The 21,857-nt window shown below is 38.5% G+C and overlaps 2 protein-coding genes across 3 annotated transcripts; both read right to left on the bottom strand.

Moving 5' to 3' along the window:
* Positions 1-2,584: 2,584 nt before the first annotated feature.
* slc25a37 (solute carrier family 25 member 37) lies at positions 2,585-10,698 on the bottom strand. Its single transcript, XM_042422356.1, has 4 exons — positions 10,388-10,698; positions 6,584-6,812; positions 6,189-6,245; positions 2,585-5,683 (listed from the first exon to the last, which is right to left on the bottom strand). Exons 1-4 carry the CDS (start codon positions 10,544-10,546, stop codon positions 5,154-5,156), a joined length of 975 nt encoding a protein of 324 aa, XP_042278290.1. The 5' UTR covers positions 10,547-10,698; the 3' UTR covers positions 2,585-5,153.
* Positions 10,699-13,595: 2,897 nt separating this feature from the next.
* entpd4 (ectonucleoside triphosphate diphosphohydrolase 4) lies at positions 13,596-21,454 on the bottom strand. 2 transcript variants are annotated; one of them, XM_042422321.1, is made up of 13 exons: positions 21,297-21,454; positions 20,773-20,900; positions 20,467-20,664; positions 20,172-20,377; positions 19,835-19,985; positions 19,556-19,659; positions 19,232-19,291; positions 18,887-19,041; positions 18,130-18,296; positions 17,694-18,018; positions 17,214-17,299; positions 16,945-17,106; positions 13,596-14,902 (listed from the first exon to the last, which is right to left on the bottom strand). In XM_042422321.1, exons 2-13 carry the CDS (start codon positions 20,778-20,780, stop codon positions 14,668-14,670), a joined length of 1,857 nt encoding a protein of 618 aa, XP_042278255.1. In that variant the 5' UTR covers positions 20,781-20,900; positions 21,297-21,454; the 3' UTR covers positions 13,596-14,667. The 2 variants fall into 2 exon arrangements, with proteins under 2 accessions (XP_042278255.1, XP_042278256.1); XM_042422322.1 differs by having other exon boundaries at positions 18,911-19,041.
* Between the last annotated feature and the right edge of the window lie 403 nt (positions 21,455-21,857).

Genomic DNA, 21,857 nt, shown 5'->3' with positions numbered 1-21,857 from the left:
GTTTTGTGATGATCCGATCCGTGACTCAAATCCGTGATACAATCCGAACCATGAATTTTGTAATCCGTTGCACCCCTGTAATGTCCTCTGAAGTGATGGAAACACAACTGTGTGTGTGTGTGTGGGAATGACTTAAGTCATTTTCAGGGACACACACCAGACCAGTTGATTGGGGACAACTTGTGCAATTGGGGACAAAAGCTGTGTCCCCAATTGGTAAAACACTTTTTTGGGTCAGTGGTTAAGGTTAGGGTAAGGGTTAGGGTTAGGCAAGTAGTGGTTATGGTTAGAGTTAGAGTAAGTCTCCAGGAAATGAATGTAAGTCTATGCAAATACCCCAAAAGTGACTTAAGTAAACCTATGTGTGTGTGTGTGTGTGTGTGTGTGTGTGTGAGAGAGAGAGAGAGAGAGAGAGAGAGAGAGAGAAAGGTTGAAAGAAAGGTAAAGAAATTGGGAGAGCTGCAGACAGAGATAGAAGAGCCAGTTGTGATTTTCCAGTGCTCTTATCTTTGGGATAAAGACATAAAGTAGTGAGACAGTTTACTGCAGATTAGGGTGATTAGACAAAAGCATGACAAGGACAGAGGACATGGGCTGAGGGGGGCGTTCATACTCTTCAGATAAACAACTCGCTCATGGACAAGGGCGAAATCTAAACACGTGCGGGGACAACAACGTTACAGCACAAGTGTACGTGTCCTGAGTCATGTTGGTTCTGAATAACGCTATGCACTGTCTGCATCTTGATAAAAACATCAGATCAGTCTTGGTCTCTGTCATTACACATCACTGGACATATTGTATTTACCTGCATGTAAACAATATAATTAATTACATTCTATAATTACCACACGAATTACTGGGAACAATATGACATCAGTGAGGCCAGTGAAAAGTTTTGTTTTACTTTTCTTTCCCTCAGATGTTGTTTTTGTATGTTAGCTCACAAGCATGAATCCACAAATTTTGCACAGCAATTTTACGAATAGTCTTTATTTAACTTCTCTATTGTGTAAATGTTTATGCATCTAATCCTGCTTTTAACACAGTGTTGATGTGATATTCAGTTTTCCAAATTACAGATAATGATGTGTGACTTGTCATCATATGCAGATGTGTTCACACCCTCATCCTTATGTGAAGAAGACCACATTTGCGGTTGAAACGTTGTGTCCATGTAGAATCAAAGAAGAATTGGGAATGTAATAACAGCAGTTTTTTCCATCTTTTTGGGGAAAGTTACAAGAATTCCTGCTGCATTCAAATACCGATAGTGAGAGTTGATTCAGCTCTTTGATAACTTTTAAGGGGCAGTTTGTGCTTTCTGTTATTTTGTCTTGGATACAGATGCAGTATACAAGGGACACTTGAGATAAGTCCAGGTAAAAGAAATTCATTAATTCAGTGATTTTCCGCATTAAATCACAAAAAATGAGATGTTAATGGAGAAGCAATGGAGAAGCAATGTTAATGGAGGACCTGCTACACAAGAAGCACAATATGAAAAATAGGAATACACTACAAAATCAACACACTAACTTCAAAGTCTGATGTGCAGAAAATATTTTTAGTGCAATACAACTTAAGATAAGTATCTCATATTAATTTTTATCATTTTATATATTCTTTTTAATTTGCTTTTGTCTGCTTTGTTGCTTCTTGCCTGCAAGGACAGGGTGTGTATGTATGGATGAATGTGTGAACCATTTTCAGGAGCTGCACAGCAAATTTCATTGTACGACGATGTGCATTGACAATAAAGGCATTTTATTCTATTCTATTCTATTCTTATGATTGTCTCCACTGAACTATTAGTGGTGGCAAAGTGATTACCTCCAAAATCATTTTAAATCCGAGTTCAAGACTTGCCAGTAGCATTTCAAACACTGACATTATCATGTATCAGTATGTCCAACTCATCCCCGCCTTTGAGGACTTTCTCTTTGTCCATGATGACAGTCTTTAAATGGTGCTATACTGCCATCTAGTGGCACTTTAACTACAGCAAAATATATACTTTAAAGGGTCAGTTCACCTAAATGAATAAACATATTTTCTCATAATACCACTACTGGTGTTATTGGCGCTGATTTCTGCTTCCATATCAACACAATGGAGGTTAGTGGAATTGGTTGCAGTGCTCACAGCATTAAAAAAAAACTTACCTTCCCACAGACTACATATATATATATATATATATAAATACATATACACACACTAATTACTGTATATATACTGTATTTGGTCACTGAAGTGATGATGACAGCCTCGTCCACAATGTGCAGGACTAGAGTGAAACTTTTACTTTCAGCAATCATGATTAAAGTATACAGTATGAACATTTTCCTTGAGCTTGTTTCATCAACCACTCCTTCATTTCTTTTTAGCCACTCTAGCAGTGGTGGTGTTTTTTTTATGATCCTGCTGCAACTGTTACTGATCTACCACAGAAAATGTATTCTTTGAACCAAATGATATTCTTGTTGGTTCAGAGTCAACCCAAACAAGCATTTTCCCCAAATTCTTAAAAGGCTCTGACTGAGGACAGCAAATATTGATTTAGTTCAGAAACAAAAACACAGCCTTTCTCACTTGCATGTTTATTTCAGCTCCAGTGTTACATTACTGTAGCAGCATCATCACAATTATTTCATATTTGCATGGTGCGACTGCCAAGCACTCCTCGTCTGGAGATGGCACTCAGCGAAAATCATCCCAACTCCCATTTCAATCATTTGTGCGTACATAGCATTAAAATATTTACATTTGGGAAATTCCCCACATAGTATATCAGCTCTGCTATCTCCTTTAAAATGTAAGCATGTACTAGAAAATGAGCACAATCATAACACTACTACAACATGATAAAAAAGTACTTGGACACAACATGGTTTGAGAATTATGAATTGACACCTCAAAAGGAGGGTTGCAAGTATACTGCAAAAAAAAAAAAAAAAAAAATCAAGTCTTACTGGCTTCATTTTACAACATGATTAGCTAATTTGTGTGAATCCATGCTGATTAAAGTTGCCACGATTATATTCAAGCAGACAAAACTTTTCATCCATTCATGTGAAATCTACATTGCATGTGCAACTATAGCTTATATAAATATTTTATATAGTCTAAAAAGACAGATTGAACAATAAAAATTAGATCAAAATGCAATCTTTAACGTTTCCAAATATAGTGAAAACTTACAACATAAAACTTCCACTTTTACTGCCTTTGCTCAAGTATTTTAGTAGTCGATGAGACGTTTTTGCAGGATGTTTCACCTTTTAAACAATGCTGAGGCAGAAAGACTTTCAACACAGTCCAAACATAGAAAATAAGCTTCTAGACCTAAATGAGAATAGAGAGAATGTAAGGCTATACTGAATGGAAACTGTAAGGGGAAAAAATGACAATTCACAGCAGGCAGGCACACACATCATTACAGGTTCAAAGTAAGATGCATAGAATAATACAATGCATGTCTTTGGTATATTAACAATTACCCTACTGTACAAGAATAATGAATCTGCTTCTAAAGGGTTTGTGAGACCGCTGGAGTCTGACGAACTCTCTGAACTTTGCCAGAGGAAGAAAAACTCTGTAATTAAAAACAAATAAATCTGGCTGCCTGCTGGATTACATCAATATCTGAAGGAATGTCTTGACTACCGAGTGGAAAATAGTCAAGACGCTAAAGAGAGCAGTGAGCACACAGGAAATGTGTAAGTACAACAGGATGAGCGGAAAAAAAGAAATAGTTTTGCCTGCTCACCAGCTGATTTGATTAGGTTTTATACTCACGGTCTCATGGTAACAAAGACGGTTTCCAAACAAAACTAACAATATGATGGATCACGAAAAGTCTGCGCTGTATCAGCAAATCTTACACTCTGAAAATATTTTATATACAATCTACAACCTTTAGGTTCAAGGTCAATATGACACACATACTGTAGTTAAAATACGTCACTCAAAAGCGAAACATCACACCAGTACAAATGTATGTAAAGGTTGAGACAAGGCCACCATCCAAAATAACAGCCTTACTGGAGAAACACTCAAATCTGCGTAATGGAGTTTCTCAGAAAGAGTCACCCACAAAATATGTATTCATGTTTGTGTGAACACATATAAACAAGCTGCCTTCTTTCTGCGACAGGTAAGGTTCTTTAAATGAGACAATTATTGTGCGTGATTCGACAGCGTGGTAGTGCTGCACTTCAACAAGGCAAATGACTGGACCGTTACGGCCTAAAAACCTTAATACTGAGAGAGACTGCAGTTCTCTCAAGAAAACAAGGGTGTTTTGCACTTAAAGCAGTAACAAAAAAAAAAGAGAAAAAAGACAGAATTGCTGCAGACTGGCATTTGAGCAATTGGTGACAGGGATACTAACTGAAAATTTTGCAAATCACCACTTTTGTGTGCATAGATTTGACAAATTTGACCAGTTATAACATGAAGACCAACTATCATATTTAATCCCATCACAGAATCTTAAGAAGCTTTTTGGATACAGCTTGGACCAAACAAAAATATGATAATAAGGATTTGCTCTGTCGAAAGTCACAGTGCAAAAGAGACAAAGGTGAAGCAGCCTTTAATATTTATGAGGCACTTGGAAGGCGCAACTGTTCCTTTCGCCGTGGAGTGAAAGTAAGGAATGTGTCGAAATAGTTCTTTATAAATACACAGTGAAATAAAACAAGCAAACAGCATTGTGTTTCTTCCGCATCCATAAAATACAAGCCTCAGAAAGCTAACCAAATAAATAAAAAGTTCCAATATTAAGAACTATAAACATCATTCAAGACAACTTAATTATAAGGTCACCACATGTAGAAAAGATACTGGATAGTTGTGGTTGATGTGTTTGTGGGGTGGAGGAGGAAAAAGACTACTGTTCAGCTATTCTACATGTTATCTGTCCTTTAAGAATAGCCATCTCTGTCGCATATCCTGGTTGTGCAACATCATCCTAACTTGAAAACCCACATAGATTGACCTAAGTGAACAATAAGGAGTGCCATTCTTTGTCGCACCTCCACCACGGTGACTTCCCTTTGAGATAATGACAGATGTTATTTCCTCAAATAGCACACAGTGAGCCTACGCTGCCTCAAGTTGGAGCCTTCTTTCATCAGGTGAGGTTTCCATTACAGGGAGCCGGGTCTTTGCTCTTGTTCCATCTGCTGCTTCGTCAGGAAGTACTTGAAAAACTCGTACACTGACCAGGCAATGGCGGTGGAGGGCATCTGGTATATAACCCGAGCTTGGATCCCTTTGAAGAAGGCTCCAAAGCCGCCGAGCCGGTACACTGTCCTGAAGGCATTCGCCATTCCTGATAAATGGCCACTGATGTTCATGGAGTTGAGTGCAACGTTCTCCTGCGTGTTAAGCAGAGTTTTACAAACGTCAAGTGGAGTGGTGATGGCTGCGGAAACAGCTCCTGCTGCTGCTCCTGACACTATGTGGGTGCCGGGGTGATAAAGTCTGTGGGGGTTTAACTGTTCCTGCATCAGCTCGTAGGTGATGAAGTGAACGGCCTGGAAGGGGATGTTCATGGTCAGCTGTGTGCTGTAGCTGCGGTAGAAGGCCCCGATGCCCTCGGTGCGCGTCACTGTCCGAACGCAGTCCAAAAGCCCCCGATATGGCGAGTTATACATTTGCATCCTCTGCTTCACCACTGAGCCATGCAAGAAAACAGGAACAGCGTTAGTATGTTTTATTACATACATTTTATACACTGCATGTAAAGAAAATGACTTAACATGACCATTAAATGATTTGTTGCCCCCAACAATGTATATATTTTTATAAACTTATGTTTTATATGTTTTATTATTTCCAGTATAAAGTGAATTAATAGAAATAATAATAAAACAGTAGAAGTATTTCTAAATAGAATAATAACAGAAATATAATAAAATACAGTTTAATGTCAATTAAACAAAAGAAGGCAAAAAAAAAACAATTTTTGAGTAATGCTGAAGTTTTTCTAATTCTTATAACAAAAGTAATTAATTATCACACCACTGGTCAGTACAGTACAAGAGCATAATTAATATAATGGTAGCTATGAGTAAGTGTAGGAAGAAACATCTCAGAAAATAAAGGGCTTCTTTGGCCAAAAAATAAAATAAAATAATAAAAAATAAATAAAATCTGATTTTGTCATTTGTTTTTCTTACCTTCAGCTGGGTTCATGACTGCATCATGGAGAACAGTGGCCACACTACCTGCCATACCTGTAAAAACAAAAAAGATTTTGTTAACTCACTGACTGTGTAATCAATTGAATTTGTTACCAGAATCAGCCTTATCTTGACTGAGGTTGTGTGAATTAACTTTTCTTTTTTTTATACACCAGTAACATGGTGTCTACATGCAAGAAAACTCTAATTTGTACCAAGAAATCCCAGATAGCATGTTTGGATTATTCATGTCTGGGATCTGGCTTTATCCTAGCTATTGTAAACAGGATATGGCATTAACATGGCTTATCCTAACTACACTCCTCCAGGCTGCACTTCTTAGCCTAGTGTGACAATCAAGTGATTTGTGGTTGAGACGTGGAAACTCGTACCATTGGCTAAATGGCTGTTGCCTCCGCTCTGAATGACGTCACTTAGGGAACGTTTGACCCGTTCGTAGCAGGCGAAGTAGAGCGCATGAGCGGGACCCGCGCCGATCATGGTGATGTTGAGGCCTCTCAGCGGTCTGAAGAACCCCTCAGTCTGGATAATCCTTTTCAGAGCTTCAATCACACCTCTGTACTGAGCATTCGGGTCCGGCTGCAGACTCTGCATCCTTGTCTGGAAAAATAAAGGCACATATTAAGGTCATTTCTTATAATTTACTCCACTTGGGGTAGATTTGATAACAGTTATCCAGCTTTTAAAGTCCCTGTTCAGCATGAATGCGTGACTGTGAGTGGTTTAAAGTGGGCACCTGGTGCGGGCCAAATCATGATTTCTTGATGTATTGTTCCCTGTGATGCTGACACATTGTTCTGACAGTAAGCGCTCTTGGCAGCGGCGAGGTCCTGTCTGAGTGATGTGTGTCTCTCCCAAGGCTGGTGTGGGAGGCAGCTCTTTGTTTTACTCCACCATGCCAAGTTATCCGGACAGCACAAAGCATGTTTTTATTTGCGAGGAGATCTGGAGCTGGCCCAGGAGATAGGCCAAGTCTATCTTCCTCAGCATGTTCCCATGCGTTTCCTTCCTTCACGTTAACAATAAAGTATCAATTACATTTCCGTTTGATTCAGATTTGGGAACTTGGGGCACACAAAACTTGGTAGAATGGTTGAGTTTCTGTGTCTGAATTTATGCTTCACAAACTACATTGTTTTGTTGGAGACAGAGGCAAAAGTGTGATTTTATATTTGAGCCTACTTTATCAATCAAGTCCTCAGTAGATTAAACTGTTCAACAATATTAGTTTATTCTATAGATAACCTGAATGGTGAATTATGCTGAGGACAAAGAAATCTACTACATTTCCACTGGGACTGTTTTTTTAAGTGATAACTTTCTGAATACCTGATGATAAAAGATATCTCGTGCACTTAAGACACAACATCGGCACTTCTCCAGTAACCAAAGGCCAGAGCATGCAAACAACAATAAAATAAATCATTGAAACAAACAAATGGTCAAGTTACAATAAAGGTTAGGCAACTAAAATTTGGCTAAGTTTGGGGAAAGGTTTAAATTGTTTTCAAAAAGCCAACATTGCTTGTTTGGTCTATTGGTACATCGGTATAGCCCTTACTTAATCCAGTTGGGTTACATTTTTGATATGAAAGATTTATATTAGCTGCAAACCTAACATAAGACTATGAGAAACTGTGGAGACAAGAGTTGAAGTACAGTGAAAAACAAAGTCCAGTAGTTTCAGGACTGACTGTAGCACAAGCATGCAGATTAGATGACTGTGTCCTATCATTTGTAGTATTTCAGCTTTGATAGTTCTGGGCGGTTCACTAATCAATACTATGGAAGAGCAGTTTCAGACACACACCCCTCACTGCATGAGGCTGATTTCAAGTGTGTACAACACCGATAAGATCCCCCTCCTACTATTAGCACAGGCTCACCCCTGGTGTCTCCTTCTATATCTTCAGAGGACTGTTACCACAATCTAATGAACTTTGAAATACAAAACAAACACACCAAGCCTCATTGAGACAAACAAATTCTGCTCATCTCATCTGAAGCTGATTAGAGACACCAATTCATTCCCTCATCAAACACACACTTGTGGTTAAATATTTCACTAACTGTACAATTTATTTATGTTTTTACTTGGCACTAAAGACTCCATCTGGAAAAGGAAAACGTAATATAACATTTATAAAACAGGAACAATAACTTCTTTCATCACTTTAAACTCACTGGAATTTCAAAACTGATTCTGGGGAACCAGACACTGACGGATCAAACTGAAGGGGCACCTACAGGTCCATGGTGCTTGTGAAAACTTTAAAAAAAAAACCTCAAGAGGAAATGTTAACAATGGTTTGTGTAATAAAGGCCCATGAGTTAATTTCTCAAGATGTCCAGAGCATCACGCTGTAGAAAAGAGGATGTGCTGACATTTTCATTGCAGTATGTTAATTAAAGTTGTCTGTGCCAAATCATGATTATTGTTAGGGGTTGTACAGCAAGCCAAATTACCAAGACAACACTACATTGTTGGAAAACAATAGCTGAGCAGAAGAGAGAGGATTGCAGGGGGCAAAGTTCACAATCGAACTAACAGTTAGCAATTTGCCTGGCAGACACATGCCAGTATTTAACAAGATTAACACGGGCCAGAATTTACATTTAGAGAACTGTGACTTAAAAAAATAAATAAATAAACTAGGATGTTACTCATTAGAGTGAACTCGTGCGATGAAAGATGATAGAAATGTATCATCACCTGTGAACCTCTGTGACTGCCACTGCATTTAAGCAAGTCAGTCATTTATCAGAGCCTCATCTAAGTCATTTGAGATTTAATTACAAACTTAGACGTAAAACCAGTTTTGACCTTCACTTGTTCAGATTTGCCCAAAGCTAAAAAGCCATGACTGGCAATCATTCAAAAAGTCAGATCTGACCGACTTAATCATCTTTCTTATTAATGTGAATGTAACTGAAATCAGAAGACAATAATGATTTTACATGATATACATTATTTTCTTCCCTGTAAGTAACCACCACATAACATTTATATACTGTATTAGTTTAGTCAATTGACAGAAAACTAATTTGTTAAGTTCATTGTATTGTATTGTAAGTTATGTAATGAAAAAATGAGAAACATTTTCTGATTCAAGCTTCTCAAATGTGGAGAGGATGTAAATTTTAATGGGATATCTCTGGATTATATACTGTTGGTCAGCCAAACAAACAATTTGAAGATGTCATCAGGGGCTCTGGGAAATTGTGATGGGCCTTTTTTCCCCACAATTTTCTGATGTTGAACAGACTAAACAATGAATTAATATAATAATGGATAGATTCAAGGATAACGTTGCAGCCCAAAACATTTCTTTTGTGACGTAAGAAAGAGGTTCTCTATAATATGTGTTGCATTTGTGGTTTCTCTCCTGCAAACAGACAACCAAACTAAGATCCCCAAAAAGGTCACAGTTTCATCATGTTGTTGGTCAATACATAGAAGTCTACTTTGTATCTACACAGCAGAGTTTAACAACAACATAAAGCGTCATTAACTTTATCATTTGCCTTTGAAGCGTTAAAATAAGGGTTGTGTTGATAAGTAGAGTTTTGCATTTCAAGACAGTTTGACATATTTTATGACTAATCCAGGTACTTGACCTTCACTCAACGTAACCCTGCTTCAGTAATAGGCAAAGTAAGGATTAGTGGTTTTGCTCCACTGAGCGAAAAACATCCTGACACTCTCAGGAAAAAACTGCTTTACACACAAAGCAAAATGAGCTCATGATCTAAGTGCTCATAACTTTGCACTACCCTTGCTAATGACTTTGAGTCAATTAAGGTTACACTCGTTCAACAAGCTACAGTATGTTAGCAAAGTTAATAGTTATATCAAGACGAAAACGAAAAAAGTGATAATACTGACTGCTTAGTTAAGCTAACCGGGTTTTTTACTTCAGATTTAATGTGTGCTAGCCTGTTTAACTAGTTTGCTCAATGTACCTAAAGGAAGCAGACTGCCGTGCTGTTAAATGAGCTAACACCGAAGCTAACTAATGATAGGCAGCTTGAACATTTTACAGCTAACGTTTGTTAGCAAGCGATAGCCAGGTCGTCTGCAGAGTTAGCAGTGAATTGTAAGCTAGTTTAATGAATGAGCCCTGGTGGCAAAAACAAGTGTGATTTAGTGCCGAGCTGCCCTCTGGGTGCGTTACCTTGACAGAGTCCACCGGGTACATCACCGTGTGCTCCAGTATGCCAGCAACGGCTCCTGCTGTCATGTGGGTCATCACTGAGACATGAGGTGGCAAGCTCTCGTAGTCACTGCCGTCACTGTTGAAAGGCTCATTGTCTTTGCCGTTGATCTGCGACATCTCCAGTGTTGCCACCACACGGGTCGAGCTCAAACTCCATGCGTGGTGAGCTCTCCCAGGCCGGTGTACTTGCACGAGATAACGCTGAAGAGAGGTGTCGGCAGCGTGGATCACCACAACATCACCACTACACTTTACTGGGAGTCCCAGCGCCCATGTGACGTATGTACCTCTTTACGAATATGAGCCAATCACATCCCAGATACTGGGAGATAGGGCGGGCTCTCGATTTCAGGCGGCCAATGAAAAGTTTCCGTGGTGGATTCCTTCTGACACTTCAGAGTCCTGCCGCCTGTTACAGTTTTCGTGCATCCCCGCCTGTCTCTGTATCTTTTCATACTTTTTGAATGGGTTTGACAAAAAGTGTAATCGCACAGTCCGGGCTGAATAGATAAGTAGGCTTGGTCCATTTATCTGACAGCATCTGTTCATTGATACTGTAGAGAATACAGGGAGGGATCATGCAGCTTTTCATTTTCATAAAAGGTCATATGTCTATTTTTTAGTTTCTCCTCGTTTAATATGATTTTACACAGTGGTGGAAAGAATATTCAGATCCTATTTCAGAGGCTGTTTCAGCAAAAGTAGCAATACTAAATTTGTTTAATCGATTTATTTGATTTAAGATTTAAGTATGTGTGTATTTATATAATTCCTGTGAGTTTCTGAAACTTTCTTAATATATTTGTTAAGTATATTTTTAGTAATCTTATATTTGTAGAAGTTTGTTTAAATCGTTTATTCTGCAAATGCTCTGTTTTTGGTCTGAGAGAAACAGAATTTCATTTCAATATACAGTATGTGAGCACTGAGAAATGACAGTAAAGAAATCTTGAATCTTGAAAAGTAAAAGGACTGCACATACACACACACACACACACACACACACACACACACACAAAGACACACAGGACAGAATGATTACTTTTAAATAATTGTTTTATTACTTATTTATTTGTCTATACACAGCTTTTATAGACATGGTGTTATACCTGTAATGTGCATGTTTTTTGTAGCAGTCAGTGCCGCCTGAACCGAGGTTCTTTAGCTTATAATCTTTAAGTTTTGTACTTTTATCATACTAAGTTTCAAATCAATGGAAAAACATTCAGCTGCTTCTGTGGTAGCAGTGGTAAAATGTTCCAGTGACAGGTGCTTAGACTTGGGCTTTTGCTGGCACCTCTTTTGGTTTATTGGGGTTTGTAAATAATTTGCAAGAAAGTTCATCAAGATAATTATTTTAACAAACCACAGAGGAAACCACATTGTGGTGCACTGTAAGGTCTTACTGTCTAAATTAAAAATCTTTTTTTTTTTAAAAATTGTATCAGACCCTTAAACAACATAAAGAAATAAGTTTTAAGCTTTTAGTTTACACAAACCTTGTTTCAATATACTGGTCGGCAAACATCGTCCCTTCTTCACATCATGTGAATAGTCATTTGAAACAGCCTGGAGCCAATACAGAAGTCTCTTAATAAAGAGGTGCATCACATCCATGCTTCAGTTTCAGCTCCTGAATATGAAGTATGTGTACATGTTCATTAGATACTACCACCATACAGGTTCTAATTAATTACTTATTCAATTAAATTAGTTCTAGGATCCTCCAAGAGACCGATCATCTTAATTAGACTAAATGTCTCTGCATTTTTCCATCACATCTCTTATTCTTAATAATTCATAATATGTTTTTTGGCAGTGTCATGTTGTCTCTTGTTGCAGGCCAGATGTTTAAATTTCACCTTGAGATCTATTTGGGTTTCATTTTGTGTTCAGGGTATCATCTGATTAACCGACAACCTAAACACACACCAGACTCATCGTTTCTCTGTTGATCTGCTCTCACTCAGAAATGTATCCACTTATTTCTTCCTATTTACTATTTACCTTCTGCTTACAATATTTGATCCGCTGTGTTTATTACATTGATAGAATAACATAATCAAAGTAATAAACACAGCATTAATTATCTACATAGGCAAATGACTGGGACTTGAACTTTTAACTATCCTGTGTCACTCACCATTGGCTGAAACATAAGCTCTACACCTCAAGCACACTGCGGTGTCACTGTAGGTGTGTCAGCGTAGCAATGTGATATGTCAGTGACTCAGCATATAAGCGTGAAGTCTTACGGAGCAACTTGTTTGAGCCGTGTCATTACAACTTGTATTTACATGTTCAGTGAGGAAACTAAAATCAGAGCTGCCTAAACATTGTACTGGTACAAAGGCATAGTGTACGACACATCACTTAACCAAACAATATTTGACAAAGTAAAAGGCATAATTATTAAAATGCTGTCCTTTAATGTTATGTCCAAGGATCATATTCTGCCATTTGGGTGTGAAATAGACCATGATATTCAGTCTAAGTTGTGCCACAACAAGCAATTATTTCAGTTATAATCAAACTTTTTGTATTAAAAGGAGAGGTGAGCATGTTTATAATATCTATATATATATCTTCCAAGTCAAGTTCCAATCCCTAAACGCAACAATATCTGGATTTATAATAGACAATCAATTCAATGAATGAAGGCTACTAATACCACCTAGTGGAGAGACCACACAGGATGGTCTGTTGTGTCCCACATGCAGAGCACATCAAGTATTAAACACCGCCCTCACACAGAGCACTTGGAGTTGCTGTTTCTACTTGATGTGCTTTCATTGGTTTATATAATCATCAATAATCAGCTGACCACTATTTACTGCATATTTGTCATAAACACACAAGTGAATCTACACGTGAAAACCAGGACAGGCAGTGGTCTAACAAAACATCTGTCACAATGTTTCTGCACAGCTGTAACACACAATCAAACAGCCTACAGTACCTGTGCTGGGCTAATTGCAGATTACTGCTTTTGATAGATACTGGCAGGCAGCACTAATCTCAATTACCCAAAGATTAAAATGTGATTGGGATAAGCTCTGGCTTCTCAGCAGTGACGTAAGAAGTGGTTGGTGTAGACGTTATGCTTCAGAACAGTCACCAATTTGTTGAGTCTAATCGCCTCAGGAAAAAAAAAAACCTCAGACAATTAAACCATAAAACCTTTATTTACTGTATTGCAATGTGACAACATTTATTTCTTATTTCGCATTCATCAGTGAAAACATTGCACTACACTGTTTTTATATAAATAATGGGGCATGTGCTCTCATTTATTACAATCCCCTCACAGCAGTGATATGACAGCTTCTGAAAATGAAGCCCAACGTAAATATATGCAACGGTTTCCAACGTAATCGTCAGAGAGTCCAACAAAAGCATTTCAGCAGGGCTTTGAGAGATTGATACTCTAGACTTAAGAGCAGGATGTGTTTTATAGGATTTCCCAACAGTGACAAGACACGTATTGCACTATTATAGCTATTAAAGGCTACTTGTCTCGCAATATGAATATGAGGCAGAACAATTTGGGAAAGACGCACGCACACACACACACACTCGCGCACGAAAAAACCAGACCAATCCAGCTGGGCAGTACTGTGCATTCTCACTCTCAACTGCATTAGTGCTCCTTTCTCTAATTATAAATCGTATTGCATTTGATGTTTCTGTAGAAACTGCGAGTGCTTATATCATTTAACAACAATTTTTTTTAAAAATGTGATCATGCACCTAAAAAGGCATACAGAAAGGCAAATGCCCACATGTAAATACAAAACAAAATAAAAATAGCCTCTGTGATTGATTTGTCCAACTTTGTGAAATTCAAAGTACAGACGACCTACTACACACTGTATTTATTTTGGCATGAAAGATTATGTATTGAGAGAAGTCGTGTAGAAGTAGAAATAAAACTGAAGACACCTGGAGGCAGCTGCCATTTGAATATGACAAAGGAGTATGTGGCAAGCAAGAACATGATTTTGAGAAAGACATTTTCATTATTAAACAAAATAACTTAAATACAAATATTCTCATGGCTCAGTTAAGCCTGAAGACTCACATAAGATCTTCCTTATTTGTCCAAGTTTCAGTACCATCTTCCTGTTAAGTGAACTTTACCAAAACTCCGTTTTCAGGACAGCAGCCTTCAAAAGGCTCACTGAATAAGCAGAGGGCCTAAGAGAAAACAGCTGTCCAGATGTTACGTTCTACAAAGTTTAGAGGTTGATAGGGATTGTGGGTGAGGCAAGGCCTTCTTCCAACCACGGTACAGAGGAGGGGGTGCAGCGCTGCGCTGTCCGCCGATGGATCCGGCGAAGACGCAGTAAGTACAGCATAATAGACAACAACACAATGAAGAAACACGCCAGGAATAAGTAGTGGTTGTTGACAAAGGAGAAGCTGTGCCGCCAGTGAGAGTGTATTCCTTTCAGGCTTTCCTGTTGGATGTCCCTGGAAGAAAAAAAAAGATTTTTCAGTTCTTGTTCTTTTATTTATCTCGAGCTTTCATCTAAACAAGTCCTTCAGCTCAAACCTGTAAAACGAGATCTATGAATGCAACTACGGTTCTATAAATTCTAGATGACCACAAGAGATGGCATGTAATACCTGGATCAGGATATGTCCTTCAACTCCCACGTAAAACAAATTTCAAGGGCTGCCTTTTTTCACTTACGTAGTATTGCAAAAATCAGGCACATCCTGTCTCAAAAAGATGAAGAAAGACTAGTCCATGCATTTGTCACTTCTAGGCTAGATTATTGTAATTCCTTATTCACAGACTGCCCTAACAAGTCTCTAAAGACTCTCCAGCTGGTCCAGACTGCAGCTGTACAAGTACTGAGAAAAACTAGAAAAGGAGATCATATTTCTCCCAGTTTAGTTTTGCTGCATTGGCTTCCTGTAAAATCCAGAATAGAATTTAAAATCCTTCTCCTCAACTACAAAGCCCTTAATGGTCAGGCACCATCATCTCTTAAAGAGCTCATGTACCATATAACCCCACTATAACACTGCACTCCCAGAATGCAGGCTTAATACAAATGCACATAGATACAATGTTGATGTATTTATGTTTTTCAAAACTGTAGGTCATTAATAAATCACCTTGACTACAAGTTTGATTTTCAAAGATCACGTCTTAAAAGAATTATTGATAGAAGCCATAGATAGATTATGTTGGGAAAAAGTTGCGTTTACCAGAGATATCACCGGATGAAATAGAGGAAATCCTAACCTCATATAACAAATTATTGAAACTCCATCATTGTAAGACCTATTAAGTACTTATTCAAACCATCTCTGCAACAAGGAAAGTTTCCTACAGAGTAGAAACATGCAAAAATATGTCCTGTTCCAAAATGCTAAAACCACTTTGACTGCATGTAACAGCCATCCAATCAGCCTGCTCTGATCACCAAGTAAAATCCTGGAAAGAGTTGTGAATGATCATATATGGAAATACACTGAAAACAATCTTTTAACCTTGTCTCAGCATACATACCCTAAAAATCATTCTACTGAAACTGTGAACTATGACAGACGACTGCCCTCGATCAAGGAAAATTTGTGTCCCTTTTGATTTGATTGACCATACAATAGTGCTCAAAAAAATAAAATAACTCATTATGGTTTTAATAAACAGCCAATTAACTGGTTGACATACTACTTAAGTAAAAGAAAGCATTTACATGAATGGCTCCTACTCTTCACCACGCATGCTTACCTGTTTCATCCCACAGACTGTTGTTGTTTATTATTTATATGAATGATCTTCCTTTAGCTTTAGCTAATTCAAATGCTAGTGTGTTTGCGGATGACACAACAATTACAGCAATAGCAGATTCACAAACTTTACAGCAATTATCCACCAAAGTTAAATTTATTAAAATATTCAAATTGAAGTTAAATTATCGGGAATCAAAATACAGACCACTGTGTCATGGACAGCTCATATTAGTGACCTCATATGTCTACAGTATATGATGTGTATGTGTGCTGTAGGCCTATAGTATTCTGAAAATGTTTTATTGCAATTTTAAGATGGACTCTTAGGAGATTAGCCTTGAGCTCAAAAAGATCCAAATAAACACATAAATCCCATTTGCTGGGCTTTAAACTATGAACTTTAAATGATACTGGAATTTAACAGAAGCTGGTGATCTCTCATGTCAGAGTGTGGATAGTCTGCCATTGACAGAGTTTAATTACATAAGTGGGATACGTTTTAACTTAAAAGTTTCTGACTCTATAAGCCTTAGCACTATGCCCTCTGCCAGCCAATTCTAAGTAGTGATGATGGTTTCAGCTCTCCATTCATGCTCAAAATTAAAGTGTACTGTTATCAAATAAAACTCTGAAGCTTAATAAATGATTCCTCCACTTGCATTTGGAAAATAAAATGAGCTAGATGAGACTTAAAATGATCATTTTCAGCTGGATTAGTAAAGTGATACACTATGGACAGGTGACCTGTGAAAGAAAATCTAACTCACCTCAAAGGCAAAAACCGTGTTCTGTAAAGAATAGCTCCGAGAGTCCACTGGACCTCCTTATCGTACACCAGAAGGGCAGTCTTCAGGTTTTTGTAATTGGTTGGGAAAGAGAAGCCTGAGTGCAATACTTCATACATCCATGCTGATTTAAAACACTGGTACCTGCAGACATAAACATAAAACCATTGATAAACAACCATCTTTTTTTTTTACGGTATGCTCACATGGTTAAATGAGATTTACAAGGGGTTTGATCAGCCAAGACTTACTTGAGTCTGTGAAGATCAGCATGTGAGGCATACAAGCCAGAGTCAAAGCGTTCCCTCAGAGTCTTCCACTGGGTAGCACAGTAGCTCTGGAAACATCAGGAAGGTTTCAAGCATTAAGACGTCAACAAATAGTACAATGTTGCTCCCAAATATCATTATTTCAAAACTAGCAATATGCTAATTAAATTCAAAGGCAAGTCAGAGCTCAATCTGCCCAGTTAAATTGTATTCACACATTCACATGTTGGACTAAAAGTTACTTTTGACAAAACTGTGATGATGATGTGATGTCAAGCCTTTTGACAGGCAACATTTGGCTGCACTTTAGTGGACTTTGACTTTCAGACTTGGTGTTCCTAACAGCTGTGATGCATTTTTTTTAACTGAGGCTAAATCATTCTGAAAAATTTAGAGATCAAAAGTTACTCATTGACGCAAAGAGATTTCATAAGGTGCCAGATTGTTCACTGTAAGATTTACCTTGGCGGCCTGGGAATATTTAGAAACATTATAATCTCCGCCCATGCGCAGCACATCCTCTGTGCAGTAGTAGAACTCAGAGAAGCCATAGAACTGGCTGTTGCTGTAGTCGATGGCTGGCTGGTAGATCCCACTCAAAGAGGTTTGAGTCTCATTGGTGCGGTTGAGGAACGGCTGCAGAATCTGTCGACACTGGTCAAAGTCCCCTGTGCCTCGCAGGTGCAGCTTCTGCGTAGACGGACCAATCTCATCCTGTAGGTCTGTGGGTAGACAAGGATCCAGGAGGGGAGACTCTGCTGTCTCACCGATATGCTGACCTAAGAGCCTGGTGAAATTAGAAACACGGTGTAAATACACCCAATAGTGTGTTCTGACCGGTTGGAAACATTTTAAAAAAAAATGAAATCAAGCTATTTGATCTATCTGTGGCTCTCACTTATTTCGAGTGGCAGTATTTCTGATGATGCTCTCCTCGTATCTTTGGCGTGCTGCATTTCCTCCGAAACCCAGGAAGGTGGACACGTAAACACGATAAACATGCTCTGTGCGATGTGCGTCACACCCCAAGTTGAATTCTGCCAATAAATTCTTTGCAACTTCCTCCTAAAAGACAAAAAAAACATCAGCCAGGGAAAAATGACACCTTAAAATTATAGCCTTATAGCCGTTTATTTATCAATATGCGTTAAGCAGCGCTGACATGCGTCACATATTTTAATCATCAAAGCAGGTGACCTATGTTTAAGGCCACATAAGCTCAGAGTTCAATAATGGAATGTCAAGTCTAATATATTTCAAAAGGCAGAAGCTGGAACTATCTAACAAGATGAAAATTCAATTAGATATCACATGGCGTAATGGAAAAACAATGAGAGCAAAAAGGGAGAGCAGCTTATATGGCACCTGCGGTACATCCATCACTAATTCTTGACAGGGATCATTTCCATTACATTCAACTGTCTACATAAAAGACATAATGTTCTCAGTCCTAAATCCTGCTATGGACTCATGCAGCAGGCTTACAGTATGCCTTCAATAGTGATGAATGGAGAGCAGATCGTCTCCACGGGACAAAAATGGTGCATACAGGTTTAACCAGGGAATGAGAGAGGTTTGGAAGAGGGAGAAGAACAAAGGGTGAGTGACAAAAAAACAAAGGCAGCACAAAAACAGAATTGGTTGTGGATAATAACCTGCTGTGGAGAAGCAAAGCTTACAGTTTTGGGCACTTCGTATGCGATCTGTGTGGAGACCCCACCCATGTCCAGGACGCCAGCTGTTCTTTTCCTCACCATCGCCTCCTGCTGATCGCTGCCTGGGACATTAACCTCTACTACAGCTTCACCATCTTGAAAGATTGACAGAAGACATTATGTGATGACTGTTTTACTACAGATTTGTCTCCCTTGGAAAGGCCCCCAAAATAGAACTTTTATGGAGGCTGGTTAACATGTAACACATCAGTTATTGAATGTCCAAAAAACTTAACAAAAATTAACTTTTTCAATTGTTGAAATATTACTTTCAAGTGTCCTCACCATTGTGCACATGGTTAAACCTCCCCAGGACAAAGTTTATTCCAATCCATGCATAGACACCTAAAACCCAAGACAACAAATTTTAACATTTTATTATATATATTTTTATCATCATCTTCATTGCTGCACTGCTTGTCAATTAAAAATGATGTCTACAATACATAGGAGAATACTCCAACTGCAAATTTTAAATTAATTTTTATCAAATATGTTATTACATGATCAAGATATTCTAAAAAGGCATTAAAAATACAATAAGGCTGCAACTGCAATACATTTTAGTTGAACATAATGTCTGTGTTCTTATTATTCCTTTTCATTTACCTTCCTGTTTTCCAGAAATCACTTCTACGTGGGAATCTGAGAAGAGGAAGTTGAAGTGGACTGGGATGTCTGTTCGCAGATCCTCTAGAAGAGCTTCCTGTTGACTGAGATCAACAAACACAGACACTTTATAAAATGTATAGGATATTAAACATTAATAGTTTTTTCTTTCAAGTGTTATGCTGTTTAAACTTGGGGTCTGAATATTTCATGCAGCTATATTTATATCCAAGGCTTCTGGCTGTAGTATGAGATGATGCTCATTGGGCCATATTGTACCTTTCAGGAAGGATTCTCATTCCAGCTGTGCACAGGATGTACAAGGGTGTTTCTTGGTGCTTATTTTTGGGGATGTGTTGTGCTGCAAAGCTCAGCAGTGGATAGATATAATCACTGGCCTTCTCAGGTGTTTTAGCCAATTCAGAAATGCCTGAAAACAAAAACATAAAGAAAAGAGCTCTTATACTAACAGAACTAAATGATAATCATTTCTCATTTTATACTTAAGTCTTATAACAAACAGTACCAATTATTGAGTATTTAATGCTCATAATCAAGCTATTGTTTAAATGATCTTTTATTGTAATTATGGGGAGCCAAGCACTGCATATCTTACCCGGCTTGATCTTCATGACCACTGGTTTGCGATGTTGATCTCTCATTTGCCGGATATCCAAGAGTTCATGGGGATTACCATTGTGCCGGGGCCAGCAGTACACAAACACCCTGGAGCCGCTGCTGCCACAGTCCACCACCAGGCCATAGTTCAGGTTGGGGTTGCTTGTATCTGTTGCATCCACATCAGTCACCCTCGCCAAGTGCCTTTTGAAGAGCAAAGTATTGTTCACATTAAGATAATAATGCCTGTGTCAATAATAACACAAGCACTTAGGTAACAGCTGTTAGTTTACCTGTGAAAGTGGTTTTCTTTTCTGATCCAGCTGGCGTGCCCCTTTCCAGTGACAAGCAGCAGGTAGAGGAGTCCTATGAGGCAGAGCACCAGGCCGATGAAGAGCAGCTGTCTGAGGGAAGGTATCAGGAGCCGAGGAAGAACCTGGGACGACAGGCTGAAATGCCATGAGGCGGGGAAAAGGCACGAGAAGCTGATCCTGTCGAAAGATAGAAGAGAGGAGAGCCTGAGCAAAGTGTGCCTAAGATGTCAAAGATATGACAAGGTTCATGAACTGCATCCCCCCCACACATGACAACAAACCAACCTTCCCATGATGCAGATTGTCTTCAACTTATTGGTTTATTTAATATGAATCATCAATCAGTCAGCTGAAGGAGGGAGGTTTTGTATAATCCACGGCTCCATCCCGTTTTCATTCCTTACCACCATGACCTGTTAGGGGAAAATATTGGACATTTTAACGTCACTCGGCTAACATTTGCTTGTTAGCTCTCGTATGAGAAAGGCCTAACGATATCGTGGTCTGACTGGTGGACATACTCGGTACACTTCGTTGTTATATTCGTGCTTAAAGGGGGGATTTAAACATATCTAAATTGTCAATGGTAATTAAACTGATTTCAATGATGGCTAAGAAATGATATTGTTAAAAAATATAGCAGACAGGGTTAGCTAACGTTAGTCTCCTTTGCGTCTGAGGAGAGTGAATATCGTATGTTTGGCAGTGGAAGACAGCTAAAAGACAAGGATTTGACATATTTTCACAACTCGTCAGCGTCAACAAAGTACACTTATACGTACACTGCCTTTAACTGAACTGATACTTACTAACAAAAACGTAAAAGTCCCCTCCTCTGCGGTAAAATGGACATTTGTGAGCTGCCAGATGCTAACCGCTGGCTAATGTTGCGAGAGTATGTGGCAGCAAGTCTCCGGTGAGTGACGTGGTTGTCCCGATGGTGTGTTTGATTTTTGTCTCCGCGTTTCCCGGATAACTAGTAACAACATGGGTACATCCAAAACCGCCCAACATTCTTCTTCTACTAATGAATTTCCGTTAGTCTGTAACCTGAAAAGCGTAATACTGCCCTCCACAAACAGAGATTATGTATTTATCCTTTATTAGTAATGTAGCTGTAATGTAATGTAGTGTAGTGTATGTATAGTGTATTATTATGCAAAATGTCATTGTTGCTGTTGTCTTTTTTTCCTACACGCTTACTTAATGTAACTTCATGTAACATAACAGTATGCTTTGGTAAGAATGTATTTCATTATGTTCATGCCAATAAAGCAAATCTGAATTTGGTTGCTTGCCTATTAAATTTACTTTTATTCTGTTAAGAGTGCCCAACCTCAGATATGATGTTGTCCTGTATGGTCCTTCTC

This window comes from Thunnus maccoyii, chromosome 9, assembly GCF_910596095.1.
Source record: "Thunnus maccoyii chromosome 9, fThuMac1.1, whole genome shotgun sequence".
NCBI lineage: Eukaryota > Metazoa > Chordata > Actinopteri > Scombriformes > Scombridae > Thunnus > Thunnus maccoyii.
The sequence above is the reverse complement of the archived record's forward strand: the minus strand, read 5'-3'. Positions and strand labels throughout refer to the sequence as shown.